This window comes from Tamandua tetradactyla, chromosome 4, assembly GCF_023851605.1.
Source record: "Tamandua tetradactyla isolate mTamTet1 chromosome 4, mTamTet1.pri, whole genome shotgun sequence".
Classification (NCBI taxonomy): Eukaryota; Metazoa; Chordata; class Mammalia; order Pilosa; family Myrmecophagidae; genus Tamandua; species Tamandua tetradactyla.
This window is the reverse complement of record NC_135330.1, coordinates 178,274,145-178,289,639: the sequence shown is the minus strand read 5'-3', so window position 1 is coordinate 178,289,639 and position 15,495 is coordinate 178,274,145. Positions and strand designations below refer to the sequence as shown.

At 35.6% G+C, this 15,495-nt stretch overlaps 1 protein-coding gene across 8 annotated transcripts in view; it reads right to left on the bottom strand.

The window, feature by feature from the left end:
* The window catches only part of MYO16 (myosin XVI), a 717,568-nt gene that overhangs the window by 530,221 nt on the left and 171,852 nt on the right, over positions 1–15,495 (bottom strand). For all 8 annotated transcript variants that reach the window (XM_077158660.1, XM_077158661.1, XM_077158656.1 and 5 more), the window contains one exon: positions 4,687–4,950. In XM_077158660.1, the coding sequence (XP_077014775.1) occupies positions 4,687–4,912 (226 nt within the window). In that variant the 5' untranslated portion in view covers positions 4,913–4,950. The remainder of the gene's footprint in view (positions 1–4,686; positions 4,951–15,495) is intronic.

The following is a 15,495-nucleotide window of genomic DNA, read 5'->3' as shown; positions in this document are numbered from 1 at the left end:
ATAAAGGGAATATATGAAAACCCACAGCTAATATCATCCTCAATGGGGAAAAACTGAAAACTTTCCCCCAAAGATCAGGAACAAGACAAGGATGTTCAATATCACCACTGTTATTCAACATCATGTTGGAAGTTCTAGCCAGAGCAATTAGACAAGAAAAAGAAATACAAGGCATCAAAATTGGAAAAGAAGAAATAAAACTATCACTGTTTGCAGATGATATGATACTATATGTCAAAAACCCTGAAAAATCCACAGCAAAACTACTAGAGCTAATAAACGAGTACAGCAAAGTGGCAGGGTACAGGATCAACACTAAAAAATCTGTAGTTTTTCTATACACTAGCAATGAACAATCTGAGGGGGAAATCAAGAAAAAAATTCCACTTACAATTGCAACCAAAAGAATAAATATTTAGGAATAAATTTAACTAAAGAGACAAAAGACCTATACAAAGAAAACTACAAGAAATTGTTAAAAGAAATCACAGAAGACCTAAATAGATGGAAGGGCATATCATGTTCATGGATTGGAAGACTAAATATAGTTAAGATGTCAATTCTACCTAAATTGATTTACAGATTCAATGCAATACCAATCAAAATCCCAACAACTTACTTTTCAGAAATAGAAAAACCAATAAGCAAATTTATCTAGAAGGGCAGGGTGCCCCAAATAGCTAAAGGTATCCTGAGGAAAAAAAATGAAGTTGGAGGTCTCACGTTGCCTGACTTTAAGGCATATTACAAAGCTACAGTAGTCAAAACAGCATGGTACTGGCACAAAGATAGCTACATTGACCAATGGAATCAAATAGAGTGTTCAGATATAGACCCTCTCATCTATGGACAATTGATCTTTGATAAGGCAGTCAAGTCAACTCACCTGGGGCAGAACAGTCTCTTCAATAAATGCTGCATAGAGAACTGGATATCCATATTCAAAAGAATGAAAGAGGACCCATATCTCACACCTTATACAAAAATTAACTCAAAATGGACCAAAGACCTAAACATTAGGTCTAAGACCATAAAACAGAAGAAAATGTAGGGAAATATCTTATAAATCTTATACTTGGAGGTGGTTTTATAGACGTTACACCCAAAGCAAGAGCACTGAAGAAATAAATAAATAAATGGGAAATCCTCAAAATTAAACACTTCTGCTCATCAAAGAACTTCATCAAGAAAGTAGAAAGACAGCGTACACAATGGGAGACAATATTTGGAAACGACATATCAGATAAAGGTCTAGTATCTAGAATTTATGAAGAGACTGTTCAACTCAACAACAAAAAGATAGACAATCCAATTACAAAATGGGAAGAAGACTTGAACAGACACCTCTCAGAAGAGGAAATACAAATGGCCAAAAGGCACATGAAGAGATGCTCAACTTCCCTGGCCATTAGAGAAATGCAAATCAAAACCACAATGAGATATCAAAACCACACACAGCAGAATGGTCATTATCAACAAAACAGAAAATGACAAGTGCTGGGGAGGATGTAGAGAAAGAGGCACACTATTTCACCATTGGTGGGAATGTCAAATGGTAACTGCTGTGGAAGGCAGTTTGGCAGTTCCTCAAAAAGCTGAATATAGAATGGCCATATGACCTGGCAATACCATTGCTAGATATCTACTCAAAGGACATAAGGGCAAAGACACCAACAGACATTTGCACATCAATGTTTATAGCAGCATTATTTACGATTGCAAAGAGATGGAAACAGCCAAAATGTCCATCAACAGATGAGTGACTAAACAAACTGTGGTATATGCATACGATGGAATATTATGCAGCTTTAAGACAGAATAAAGTTATGAACTATGCAACAACATGAATGGACCTCTAGGACATTATGCTGAGTGAGATTAGCAAAAAACAAAAGGACATATACTGTATGGTCTCACTGATATGAACTGACATTAGTGAATAAACTTGGAATATTTTGTTGGTATCAGAGACCACCAGGAGATAAAAATAGGGTAAGATATTGGGTAATTGGAGCTGAAGGGATACAGATTGTGCAACAGGACTGAATATAAAAACTCAGAAATGGACAGCACAATACTACCTAACTGCAATACAATTATGTTAAAACACTGAATGAAGCTGCATGTGAGAATGATAGAGAGAGGAGGGCTGGGGTCATAAGTGAAATCATAAAGAAAGATAGATGTTAAAGATTGAGATGGTATAATCTAGGAATACCTAGAGTGTATAATAATAGTGACTAAATGTACATATTTTAAAAATGTTTTTGCATGAGGAAGAACAAAGGAATGTCATTACTGCAGGGTGCTGAAAATAAATCTCACCTTATGTGTGAGACTAAAGCAAAAAATGTTTATTTGGTACAAAATTTATATTTTGACTAGTGCATTTCCTAATATAACTTATGTAGATAGTTTGATTGAACACCTTAAGTACTTGGAATCTTAGGTAGGAAATGAGATTTTGTTGGTTTGTCCAGAGTGATGCCCTGATGAATCTCAGAGTGATTCAATCAGTGAGTGGAAAAGTATTCGCAAAGTCCCTTTCGGGGAATGGTGAGAACGGGGAGAAATTCAACTTCCCCAAGTTGAATTCTTGATATTCCCACAAGCAGTGTGGACAATGAAAGCTATAGGCTGAGCCCCCAGTCTTGGGGTTTGTTCATATGAAACTTAATCCCACAAAGGATAGGTGAAGTCTACTTAAAATTTAGGCCTAAGAGTCACCCTCAAGAGAACCTCTTTTGTTGCTCAGATGTGGCCTCTCTCTCCAGCCAATACAACAAGCAATCTCACCACTCTCCCCCTGTCTATGTGGGACATGACTGCCAGGGGTGTGGACCTTCCTGGCAATGTGGGACAGAAATCCTAGAATGAGCTGATGGGACTCAACATCAAGGGATTGAGAAAAACCCTAGAATGAGCTGAGACTCAGCATCAAGGGATTCAGAAAACTTCTCAACAAAAGGGGGAAGAGTGAAATGAGACAAAGTGGCAATGGCTTAGAGATTCCAGAGTCGAGAGGTTATCCTGGAGGTTATTCTTATGCATTAAGTAGATATCACCTTGTTATTCAAGATGTAATGGAGAGGCTGGAGGGAACCACCTGAAAATGTAGAGCTGTGTTCCAGTAGCCATGTTTCTTGAGGATGACTGAATAATGATATAGCTTTCACAATGTGACTGTGATTGTGAAAACCTTGTGTCTGATGCTCCTTTTATCTACCTTGTCAACAGACGAATAGAACATATGGAATAAAAATAAATAATAGGGGAAACAAATGTTAAAATAAATTTAGTATGAAATGCTAATGAAAGCGAGGGGTAAGGGGTATGGTACATATAATCTTTTTTTTTCTGTTTGTCTTTTTATTTCTTTTTCTGAATTGATGTAAATGTTCTAAGAAATGAAGAATATGCAACTAAGTGATGAAATTGTGAATTGCTGATTATATATGTTGATGTTTTAGTTCATTTGTTAAATTTTTTTTAATTAATAAATAATTTTTTTAAAAAAAAGGGTGCGTTTTTTAAAAAAAGGGAAGGGCGTTCCAGATAATATGCACTGAATCTTAGTTCCTTCATGCATAATAAGGCTGCAGTAGGAGACTCTTAGGGACATTTCTCGTCAGATATTCTCTGCCACTGTCATTGTACTTTAAGAAAAACCTATGCAAGCTTCTCAGTCTTCCAGTTTAACTAGCAAGCCCACATGGAATCATGAAAAGAACTACTTTAGTCTTCTTATTATCACTGTTGTTGTATATAATTTGCTGCAGTTTTTCTATATATGGATCATAATCCCTACTTGAGAGCTTTGGGACCAGGTATGTTATTGAATTTAGAACTTTTACAATTTAATAACTTAAAAGAACATAAATAGGCCAGGCAAGGATTTGTAACAAAGTGAGCTTTGGTTTTCAGACCTTTTTGTATTTTTAGTTGTGCTCAAGGAATTGTGAGCCTGTGCTATTTGTTTGCCTGTTTTAGATTAATTCACTCCTCGGTTTAAAAACAAGCAAGGTAAATACATATATTTGAAGCTTTCTACATGTATACAGCTAGACAAATTTTCTTACTCCAGAGCTTTGGATTATAGATTCTAAAACAGATAAATTTTTACAATGAAACAAAATTCATACACAAGAATACATAAAAGGTGAGGAGCACAGTAGTCTTAGTGCATTAAGATTTGGATTTACTAAATTCAATATTCCAGGGCAGTCTACTTTAAGAGATGAAGAAATTGACTCTTTGTCCTGAAAATGCGGGGTGAAACTGTGTTCACTACTATATCTATCCATATAAAAGTTAATAATTAATGAACTTTCCAAGCCAATCTCATCATCAAAGGAAATAATTTTATTGATAAAAAACAATTTCATTAATAATCTGAATGAGTAATTTGAAAGGAAACCACTTACTTTCCAGACAGGTAATTCATAAAAAAACACGAGCAATAATCTCAACAAAATTTTACAGTTTTCTCATATTTACTAAGAGACTTGGGACTTTTAACAACGTTCATTGGAAAGAGTTATTTTTCTAAAATGTTCCAGACAGTTAAAAGAAAGCAGACTCCAATATTTAAAAGAAATCTTATCACTAATCTCCCCATCAAAAAGCAACAAAACAAAAGACATGAAAACCCATACTCAGAAAACCTCTTTCTTTTTTGTTAAGTACCTTCTTTGTCATTGCGATGGATGATTGCATCCTGTATCATGTCAGCAAGGTTAAAATGAACTTTCTGATTCTTTCCATGCTTCAACTTTTTCAGGAATCCTTCCTGCTTTTGAAAAGCCTTCTCTCGTTCATAATAGGCTTTGATTTGCTCACAGCGCATGCGTTTCACCAGGCGCTGGCGTTGGCCGAGGGGAAGGGACTCCAGCAAGCACTGGTCAATTTCCATTTCATGGGATCGAAAAACATTACATAGTTGAAAGCAACCTGAAAGAACAGCGATGGGGAAATGTCATTAGACCTTTTATTACAACCAATATCATACACCACTACAAATCCTACCGGGTTTATATTTTATATTACCTATCACACAAGTCATAAAATCATTCAATTCTCACTATGCCTGATGTGGAACTACAAAGCCCATTTTATAGACTGGGGAAAATGTAAAGGCAGTCGACATCTTATTCAAGATTACATGGTAATAAAAATGATATTAGAATAATATATAGGTAGATAGTTTTGCTCAACACAATTACTAACAATCCATCTTTCTTATTTCTTTAAATCTGCACCAAAGGTCTTCATTAGACCTTTCATTAGACCTTTGTTAAATGTGTTAAAAGCCTTCATAAAATTGAATCAAGCTAAGTAAACTTTGTGTTAAAAGTCAGAAAGCCATTCCAGTCTTTGAGGATATCCTAATAAAACTGGTTTTACATATGATGACTGTGCTAATCTAAAGAAATAGCATATATTTTTCTATTGTTTTATGAGACAGTGATCAATTTCCATCAATTTATTGCTAAACACTCTTCCACATGATAATGACATACAGTGAAGTATAAAGACTGAAAGATGGAACAGAGATTTTTCTCTTGACAACTCAAAATCACTAATGGGACTACTGAATTTCTGTCATCCTTGTCTTGTTAATACACTGATGAATAAAATGAGTTCTCTTGCTGGAATTGAAAATATTAACTTTCCTCCAAGATGCTATGTCCTACAAACACTACTCAAAACACCTGCAATAGAATTGTTCAGACTCGTATTTACCATTACTTTAATATTTTACTATTGGCAGAAATTAATGTCAAATCAGTGAAAATTCCAGAGTACGGCCCACAAATACAGATTTTCAGTTAAATGTTAATATGTATTTTTCTTTAGATATTTATCATGTAAGTCCTAGGTAAGTATAAGTAGCTATGCATGCACAAAATATGGTTCAACGTATGAGATGACTGGGTAGATGATTCACCTTTTCTCTTTCAAGAGGTGCCCTACTGCTTTGAAACTACAGCAGGCCATAATTTTATTTCCATTCCTATTGCACTTGACACTTTGTGAAGTTTTATTTTCATATCACCTGAAGTACAGGTAACATTACTTTTATTTTGCAAATAAATAAAAATAAATCGAGAGAGGCCGTGACTTGTCTAAGACCAAAAGACAACATAATGCTCTTTGAAAGCTCAAGAATGAAAGAAAATAAAAGTCTGAGATTTTCTAAAGTCAGACATTTCACATATAAATATGTTTACGTAAAGGGGGCAAAAAGGCAGAGGAGCCCGTGCCAGTGAAGTTTGTTTTTGTTTTTTCATTGCATTTGACAAAAATGAAACACATTAGAATCACAATGTTTTTGTAAAACTATTCATAAGAACTTTTAAAAATGATCTTAGACATATCAAAAAGTTACATAAAAAACATTTCCTTTCCAATGAAAAGAGACCATAGTGGCTCAGAAATACTGACAAATTGCTATGGAGTGTGTTCGTTTGACAAGCGCCATAATCACTACCATAAACAGATCATCTGAGAAAGCTCATTAATTATCAACAAGAAATTTCGTCTGCTTTCAAGGTTGTATAGAAATCAGTACCACGTTTGATTTATTGACTTTGCAGCTCATGCCACTTTGACTCCCATGACTTTTCTGACTTATCAAGCAGGTATCCAGGGAATCATAGGCCACTGAAACAACCTAAAGAAGTAAATTAAAAATGACACAGGAGAGTATCATATGCTGATTCGTATGCACTCAGAAGTTCAAGACAACCTAATAAACCCAGCAGCCCTCTCGTTTTTAACTCTTAAGAAGGATATCATAGTGAAACCTCCCATTAAATATTAAGGAGTCTGCAGCGACAGCTGATGATTCCCTGAGCGATCCCTCTCAGGTTGTCACATGCGAGGAGTGCTGACAGTCGTTCGGAAATTAATTTCCGTACATCCCTTTTTGATTTGGAAAGTCAAAAGCCAAGGCTGCTAAATTTCAAACACGTATAAAATAAAGAATTTTCGGTGCATTCTCTTATTAAACAAGCACCTGAGCTTTGACTTAAATGGTCTAAATGTCAAGTAATTTTATATTTGGAAATGTTATTGGAGATTGTGGTTTTTCTTTTGGTTTAATCTCAGTTGGATCAGCTGTGCCATGTATGTGTATCTCTATAAAACTGTAACATTACACACTAAAAATAATACTGTTTTAGGAAAAAGAGATTTAGGGCCGTCTATTAAAAAACTATGAACTCGGGCGGGCCGCGGTGGCTCAGCGGGCAAAGTGCTTGCCTGCTATGCCGGAGGACCTCGGTTCGATTCCCGGCCCCAGCCCATGTAACAAAAACGGAAAAACAAAATACAATAAAGCAAGAAAATGTTTGGAGATGTTTCCCTTTCTTCCTTCCTTCCTTCCTTCTATCCTTCCTTCCTTCTCTCTGTCTTTAAAAAAAAAAAAAAAACTATGAACTCTGTAACCAGGGCACTAATAATAACAATAATTAAAACCTCAGGCAAAATCTTGATAGCCCAGACAAGAAGACAGTTAAGGCACAAGAGGAAGTTTGTGAGCTTGAAGCATGCAAGATTGGTGTATACCTCTGTGGGAAGGAAGTTCTGGGGGTAGGCACTCATTTTTACTTTTTTTATAACAGAGTTAAAAGGGTGCTGCCTGCCCAGAAACTGAACTGAAGGCTCTCTCCTTTCCTAAGAAAGACTGGAATTCCATGTTCACTTTTTTCTGGCTCACCTTCTCTAGAAAAAAAAATCACATATGAACATACAGACAACTCTGGCACTGTTTGGACCTCATTATCACAATAATATGTAAGTTAATTAGTGTCATAAAAACACATGTTGTAGCAGGGGTCCAAGGGTAGTTCACTAGTAGAATTCTCGCCTGTCATGCGGGTGACCTGGGTTCAATTCCCGGTCCATGCACTTTTCCCCCATCTCAAAAAACAAAACCAAACAAACAAGAAACAAACAAAATTCAACAAATGGTGCTGCAATAAGAGTACACTCACATGGAAAAATAATGAAATGTGACCCCTCCATACGCTATATATAAAAAAATCAACAACAACATGTTGTAGCAACACAGGCCATATTTTCATTGTGGTGGAGACTAACTAGCTCTCCATGAAATCTGTGCTTTCTTCTTCTTAGACACATAAGTGGCATAATTTTTCAGCTTCCCAGGCTTCATAAAAAATGACCATGAGTGTTTAACCATATTCTTTTTCCTTTGCTAGTTCAATATAGATGACCACCTGATAATGGGAGTGGCCACAAGATGGATAAAGTGTGGGTTCCTCATTCACTGACTGGAAAAGAACCTTCTAACAATCAGCCTTATTTTATCTATGTGAGCAAGAAATTAATTCCTATTGTGTTAAACCACTGATATTTTGGCTTTTAACTCTTACAACAATTGACATCTCCTTTCCTATAGGGTGTTATTGGGAAGTTAACTTCTTCACAGCATCAAATGGTTATCAAGAAGTAAAAAAAAATTTTTGAAGAATTCTGAATGCAAAGACTTCACCATTATCATTTATACAGAGGTGGTAAGGAAGCTCTGGCAAGGAAGAATCTTTGCTTGTTTCCATGGTGCAAAAATTCCCAACATAGCTGACTTCATATTACCAACGTGACATCATTGAACAAGATGTGGGAAGAGATACATGCAACCAGCTCTCACAAGTTAACACAGACCAGCTTATGAGCACCAATGTATCTACCCCACCATGGGTGACTCAAGACATTTTATATATCAGAATAACAAAATATGTAGGATAGGCTCTTCCAACAAACTTTCAAGATAAGTCAAGCATTACCCATGTGCATGGTCTGGGAATCAAACCCAGGTCTTCTGCATGGAAGGCAAACATTCTACCACTGAACCACCTGTACACCCAATTTAAATGGTTTTTAATCATTTTTTCTTTCATATACAGAAGGTATTGTAAAACAGTAGAAAACATAGGGAAATTAAAGTCAAATTTGGGTCTCAATCTTAGATATACTATTTCCTATTTATGACCTTGGGCAAAGTGATCTGAGTTGATTTTTTGTTGTTGTTGTCTTTTATATAAAAAGGCAATGGGGTAGACTGAATTATGTTCTCCAACAAAAACATTTTCTTAATCTTAATCCACATTATGTAGATGTGAACTCATTTGTAAATAGGACCCTTTGAAGACGTATTATCAGTTAAGGTGTGGACTTAGTTCTGAAAAGATCCTCTAAAATCCTATTTAGGTGTGCCCAAACTGAATAAGGTTGGGCTTCAATCTATATGCAAGACATTATATTAAGACAGAAAAATTCACACACAGTCAAAGGAGCCAAAAATAGAAGTCAGTGGAAACCAGAAAAGCAGACACAGGAGAGAGAGACTTCCATGTGATGGGATGCAGAGATGTAAGTTAAGGAACCCCAAGGCCTGTGACAAGCCAGCACAAGGAGGCTACAGTTTTAGGAGAAATCGTTGTCTTGCCAATGCCCTGATTTTAGACTTCTAGCCTCCCAAAACATTGGCTAATAAACGCTGCTTGTTTAACCAACCATTGTATTGTCAGGCTTGTTGAGATGTGCATAAAATTGCATGTAGTTTCTAAAAAAAGGTGCCCAGCACAAAGTAAGTACTCAATAAATGTTTATTATTATTACTGATATATTATGAGAATCTGTGTATCCCAACTACTGCAGAGAAATGTACGGAATTTTTAAAGAAAACCAAAGGGAGGGGCTACATCACACTGACAAGGTGGGTTTTCCTTTTTTGTTTTTTGTTTATTTACTTTCTTTTCTTTTTGGCTCTCCAATGTGTCAGGAATACTCAGCCAAAAGGTCTTCACCATTTTTATTCTTGTGCTTGGAATGCTCATTCCTCAGATAGCTGGAATCTGGACAGTTAGCGCCTTTTCTCTTTAATGCAGTTTTCACAGGCCGATTTATCTATATTTGTGAATGTCCTATGACAACATCCCAATTCCAATTCCCTGCTTTATTTTTGCCTTAATATTCATCACTTTGACTTATACTTCTACTATAGCATTACTATACTTAGATCATATATTATAACCAAATTATACCTATCCTAAGGCTGTTTACTACAATATTTATAACACATACTTTCTTATTTATCCATCTCACTTAGCAGAATTTAAACTATATATACCTGACTAATCTGATAAAAATTCAGAGTCAGCTTATGAAATATAAAAATGGAAAAGCAAAACTCTATATTCAAAAATAAATATATGACTTCCTGTTTAAAAATCTCCTTGATTTGAAGAGAACTATGCACTGTCAAGACCTCATAGCTTTATATTTTAGCAAACCAGAAATATGAAAAAAAAAAAAAGATAAGGAACAAGAAAACTAAGAGAATAAACTCCCAAAATGATTCTTCCATACCAGTACCAGAAATGTCTTAATCTCATTCAGAATCAAAATCTTTATGTGGCCACAGCACAGTCAATGTGATAGATTTTTATCTGTGACAGCTGGCTCAAACAGGCAAAAATTAGTAAGAATATAGATAATTTGATCCATAGGACATTTATCATTTACAGACTGTTGCCCCCATTTTTCAGAAAATAAACATTTTTTTTCAAGAATTCATGGATGATTAATGAAACTGTCCTAAGCCACGAACCAAACAAATCTCAACAAATACCTAAGCACTGAAATTACATAGGCATTTTCTTGGTACAATTGAGAACTGGGTATCAATCACACACAGGTAAACACACCTCCCAGTATGTTCAGAAACTTAAGAAGATAGTCTAAATAAAACATGATTCAAAGAAGAAAACATATTTGAAATATAAAATATTTGGAATTGACCATTCATGGAACAAACTGCACATCAAATTATTACAGATTCAACTAAAACAGTTACTAGAAATAAATGTATAGCTTTAAATTTATATATTAGAAAATAATACAGTTTTAAAAATCAGTGAATGAAGTAGGCATAAAGTTTGGAAAGAACAATAAAGGAAGTAAAACAAAACAGAAAGAAGAAAATAAAAATGAGAGTATAAATTAACAGAAATGAAACAAGAAAAGAACGAAGATGAATAAAGGGCATTGAGAAATGGAAAATATTTAGAAAAATGTAACTTATCAAAAATTACTCTAGACAAAAAGAAAACTTAAATATATTTATAATAATTAAAATATCTGTTAAAAATGTAATCACCAAAATCAAAGTGAAACAAAACAAACAAATACAAGATCGAAATGATTTTATAGGCCTTTAAGGAATGAATAACCAGCATTTACCACCCAATTTTTCTAGGGAATACAAAAAGATGGACATTACTTCAATTCAGTTTCTGAAACTAGCATAAAGTTGATACCAAAACCAAATAAGAACATTAAAAGGAAGAGGAGTTACAGATTACTCTCATTTATACATTCGCACGCAAATAGCCTATATGCATATATAGGAATGTATAGTCTATCAATGAAATAAAAAGATGGCTTCTTTTAGAACAACTGTTAATGTAATACCTTACTTTAACAGATTAAAAAGAGAGAGAACCTGATTTCAGAAGGTTACAAAAACGCTGTCCATAAAAGCAGTTCAATGAAGGAAGGACAGTCTTTCAACAAATGATGCTAGAATAACTGATATCCATAAGCAAAATGAACTTCGACTTAAACTTCACCTTATACAAAAATTAACTGAAAACAGACCATAGGTTTACATGTAAAACATAAAATTTTAGCAATTTTTGAAAATAATATGAGAAAAGTCTTAGACTTGAAACCAAAGACATGATCCATAAAATAAAAGATAAATTGGACAGAAAAACTTCTCTTACTCTGTAAAAGATGCTGTTAGGAGGATAAAAAAGCAATCTACAGACTGGTGAAACGTACCTATAAATCACCTATCATATAAAGGAATCTTATCTAGAATATATAAAGAACCTTATCTAGAATATATAAAGAACACAACAGTAAAAATATCCAATTAAATAATATGCAAAAGACATGAAGATATTACACTGAAGAGAATATAAATGCCAACCAAGCACATGGAAAGATATTCAACGTCATTAGCTATTGGGGAAGTATAAATTAAAATCATGATATCACTAAACATCTATTAGATAAACATCTAGACATTTAAACACTTATTAGATAAATAGAAATAAAATAAAATAAAAATTAGTGACAATTTAAATTGTTGGTGATGATGTGGAGAAACTGGAGCGCTCATACACTGATGATGGTAATATAAAATGGGATAGCAACTCAGGAAAATAAACTGGTAGCTTCTTTACAAAACTCAATATATACAACATATAACTGAGCAATTTCATTACTGGGCATTTATCCCAGGAAAATGAAAAGTTATGCTCACACCAAAAACTCTGCATGATTACTCAGATCAGTTTTATTTGTAAAAGTCAAAACTGGTAATACCCAAAATGTGCCTCAATAGGTGACTACTTAAACTGTCACATACTGCTACAATGGAATACTACTCAGCAATAAAAAATGAAGAAACTATTGATAGACACAACTTGGATGGATCTCAAGGGCATTATGCTGAATTAAGAAAATCCAATCTCAGAAGATCACATACTGTATGATTCCATCTATATAACACTTTCAAAACAACAAAACCTTAGAGGCAGGAAATAGATTCATGGTTTCCAGGAGTTAGGGATGGTGCCAGGGCAGATGGTGTGTGTGACTATAAAGGGGTAGCACCATGGAGGTCTTCAGATCTTCATAATGATGGAACAGTTCTGTATCTTGGTGGTAGTGTGGTATATGAATCTACACAAGTATAAAATGACATTAAAACTTTACAGATACACTGTAGTAATGTCAACTTCTGGTTTTGAAATCGTACTATATTTATATAAGATGTAACCAGTGGGGAAAACTAGGACTTCTCTGTACTATTTTTGGAACATCTCATCAACCATAATTATTTCAAATTAAAAAAAAACCAGAACACCTCTCTCAACAGCGTGTGCCAATGGTCCCACATATCTGTATCCTCCCCACTTCCTTTCTAGCTGAAACTTCCAAGAGCATCTTCTTGGGCATCTCCTGCTTCCTAGACAAGCTAACACATTTTTTGGTGGTTAGTTTCTCAACGTTGATCCACCATGAGATCCCGGATCATTGGAATTACTCCACTGAAGTGGAAGCCTCCGCCAACCACCTGGTCAACTTGCATCTGGGGCTTCCTAAGCCTCCCTCCCTTTGGGTTTCTATTTCAACTGCCATGGTGTGACCCTGAGGGCAAGTTTTCAAAGGAGAAGCACCAGGATGCCTAGGAAATTTTTAAGATGCGAAACCAGCTTGCAAGACCATCCCTCTTCCAAGACATGCAGAAACTATCCCAAGATGAATGCTGTGCAACCCTTGACTCCATGGAAACCACCATAGCACCGGAGAAGAATGTCAAGATCCCTTTTAGATCTGTATGCACTGGCTTTGCACACACAGATCCTTATTTCTTAATTTCTGAGGAGCCATTTCCTAGAATGGTGGATGAAACTCGGCAAGATGAACAACTACCTCACCAACCTCTGCAGGTTAGCTGGGCAAATATCTCTTCCAAGATCACACCTCAAGCATAACTAAGGGCATCAGGAACCCAAAGACCTTTGCAGGGGAGGGATCTGAATTCCCCTGGAAGGCCTGGCTTTTGCCTGAGCCCCTTCCTCCCACAAGAGGCATCTTTCTAACCAACCTTGCAAAACAGTCAAGTTTTGTTTTTCAGAAAAACAAACAAAAAACCACTCTCATTTTGGAAGGAAAAACTATTTTTTCTCATCTTCCTTCTCCAATATTTTCTGTTATCCCCTTTACATTCTGAATAAGAATATGCACACTTAAGAAAGTTGAGGAAAATTCCTCTCTAAAATGAGGAAAGATAATAGCTGAATGCATGATACCATTACAAGTGCAATATCTTTCATCAAATTGATGAAACCATGAGTTAGTGAATTGGAGCCATAGGTCCGGGACAGCCAGATGCTCAGGGGCAGCAACTTCTGTGTTTTAGACAGACCCTTAATTCCAGCCCATGTTGGTAAAAATGTATACACCCAAGAAAAGACTACATTTTGTTCAAGCCACAGTATGAACACTTCTGTCTCATAGAAACCTCATTCATAGGAGATGGAAAATTCAAGGAAAGGGAGAGAGGAAAGCTTAATGCAGAAAATGAACAAACCTCCCTTCTTCATACAGATTTGTCTCTCTTGTCTGGTTCTGAGTGTCACCAATAGACAAGGAGCTTGCAAATAATATAGATTCTCCAGAATTAGACTCTGATTCCATCACTCTGAAAAGAAGCTTGGAAATGATTATTTTTCAAGTTCCACAGGTGACTTTAATATATACTCTGGTGGTTTGGAGCTGTATATACCCCAGAAAAACATGTTCTTAAATTGAACCCATTTCTATGTATGTGAACCATTGTAAGTTGGACTTTTTGATGAGGTTACTTCAGTTAAGCTATGATCCACCCCAATCAGAATGGGTGGTAGTCCTATTATGGGAGTCCTTTATAAGAGAATGAAATTAAGACAGAGAGAGAAAGCCACAGGAAGCAAGAAGCTGAAGGTCAATGGAACACAGAAGTAAAGAGAGGCTAGTGCATTGCCACGTGACAGAGGAGTCCAGGACTAAGGACTGCTGGCAGCCAGCCTCAGAATGCCAATCTTCCAGAAGAAACCATCACTTTGATGCCACCTTGATTTGGACTTTCTTTTAGCCTCAAAACTGTGAGCTAATAAATTTCCATTGCTTACGCAAACCCATTGTATGGTATCTGCTTGAGCATCCAAGAAACCTAAAATATATACTAAAGGGGGAAAACTAGTAGATTTCAAAAGAAAAGAAGGAGGCATAAAATGTTCTACTTTTAAAGTAGTTTTGTTGAAAAAAGACTTTTTCTCTAATGGAAGAATTTTTCTCTGCAGAAACTAAACATAATGAATAATTCTATTAAAATTTACATCTCAATTATATTAATAGCTTACATTTGCCATTTAGGGGATGCATTCTGTCAAAGACCTAAAATGTTCTTTATATTGAGTAGGTGCTTTTGTTGCCTCACCTGAATCACCTTTACTGGCTAGTGTAACCATTCAAAGTGTCGTGCTGGTTTGAAAGGATGTATGTACCCTAGAAAAGCCATGTTTCAATCCTACTCCCATTTTGTAAAGGAAGCCGTTTCTTCTAATCCCTATTCAGTACTGTATGCTTGAATCTATAATTAGATCACCCCCCTGGAGATGTGACTCAATCAAGAGCGGCTGTTAAACTGGATTAGGTGGAGACATGTCTCCACCCATTCGGGTAGGTCTTCATTAGTTTACTAGAATCCTATAAAGGAGAAAACATTCTGAAGAAAGGGAGATTCAGAGAGAGCAGAGCAGAACGACAGAGCCAAAAGAAGCAGAGTCCACCAGCCAGTGACCTTTGGAGATGAAGAAGGAAAATGCCTCCAGGGGAGCTTCATGAAACAGG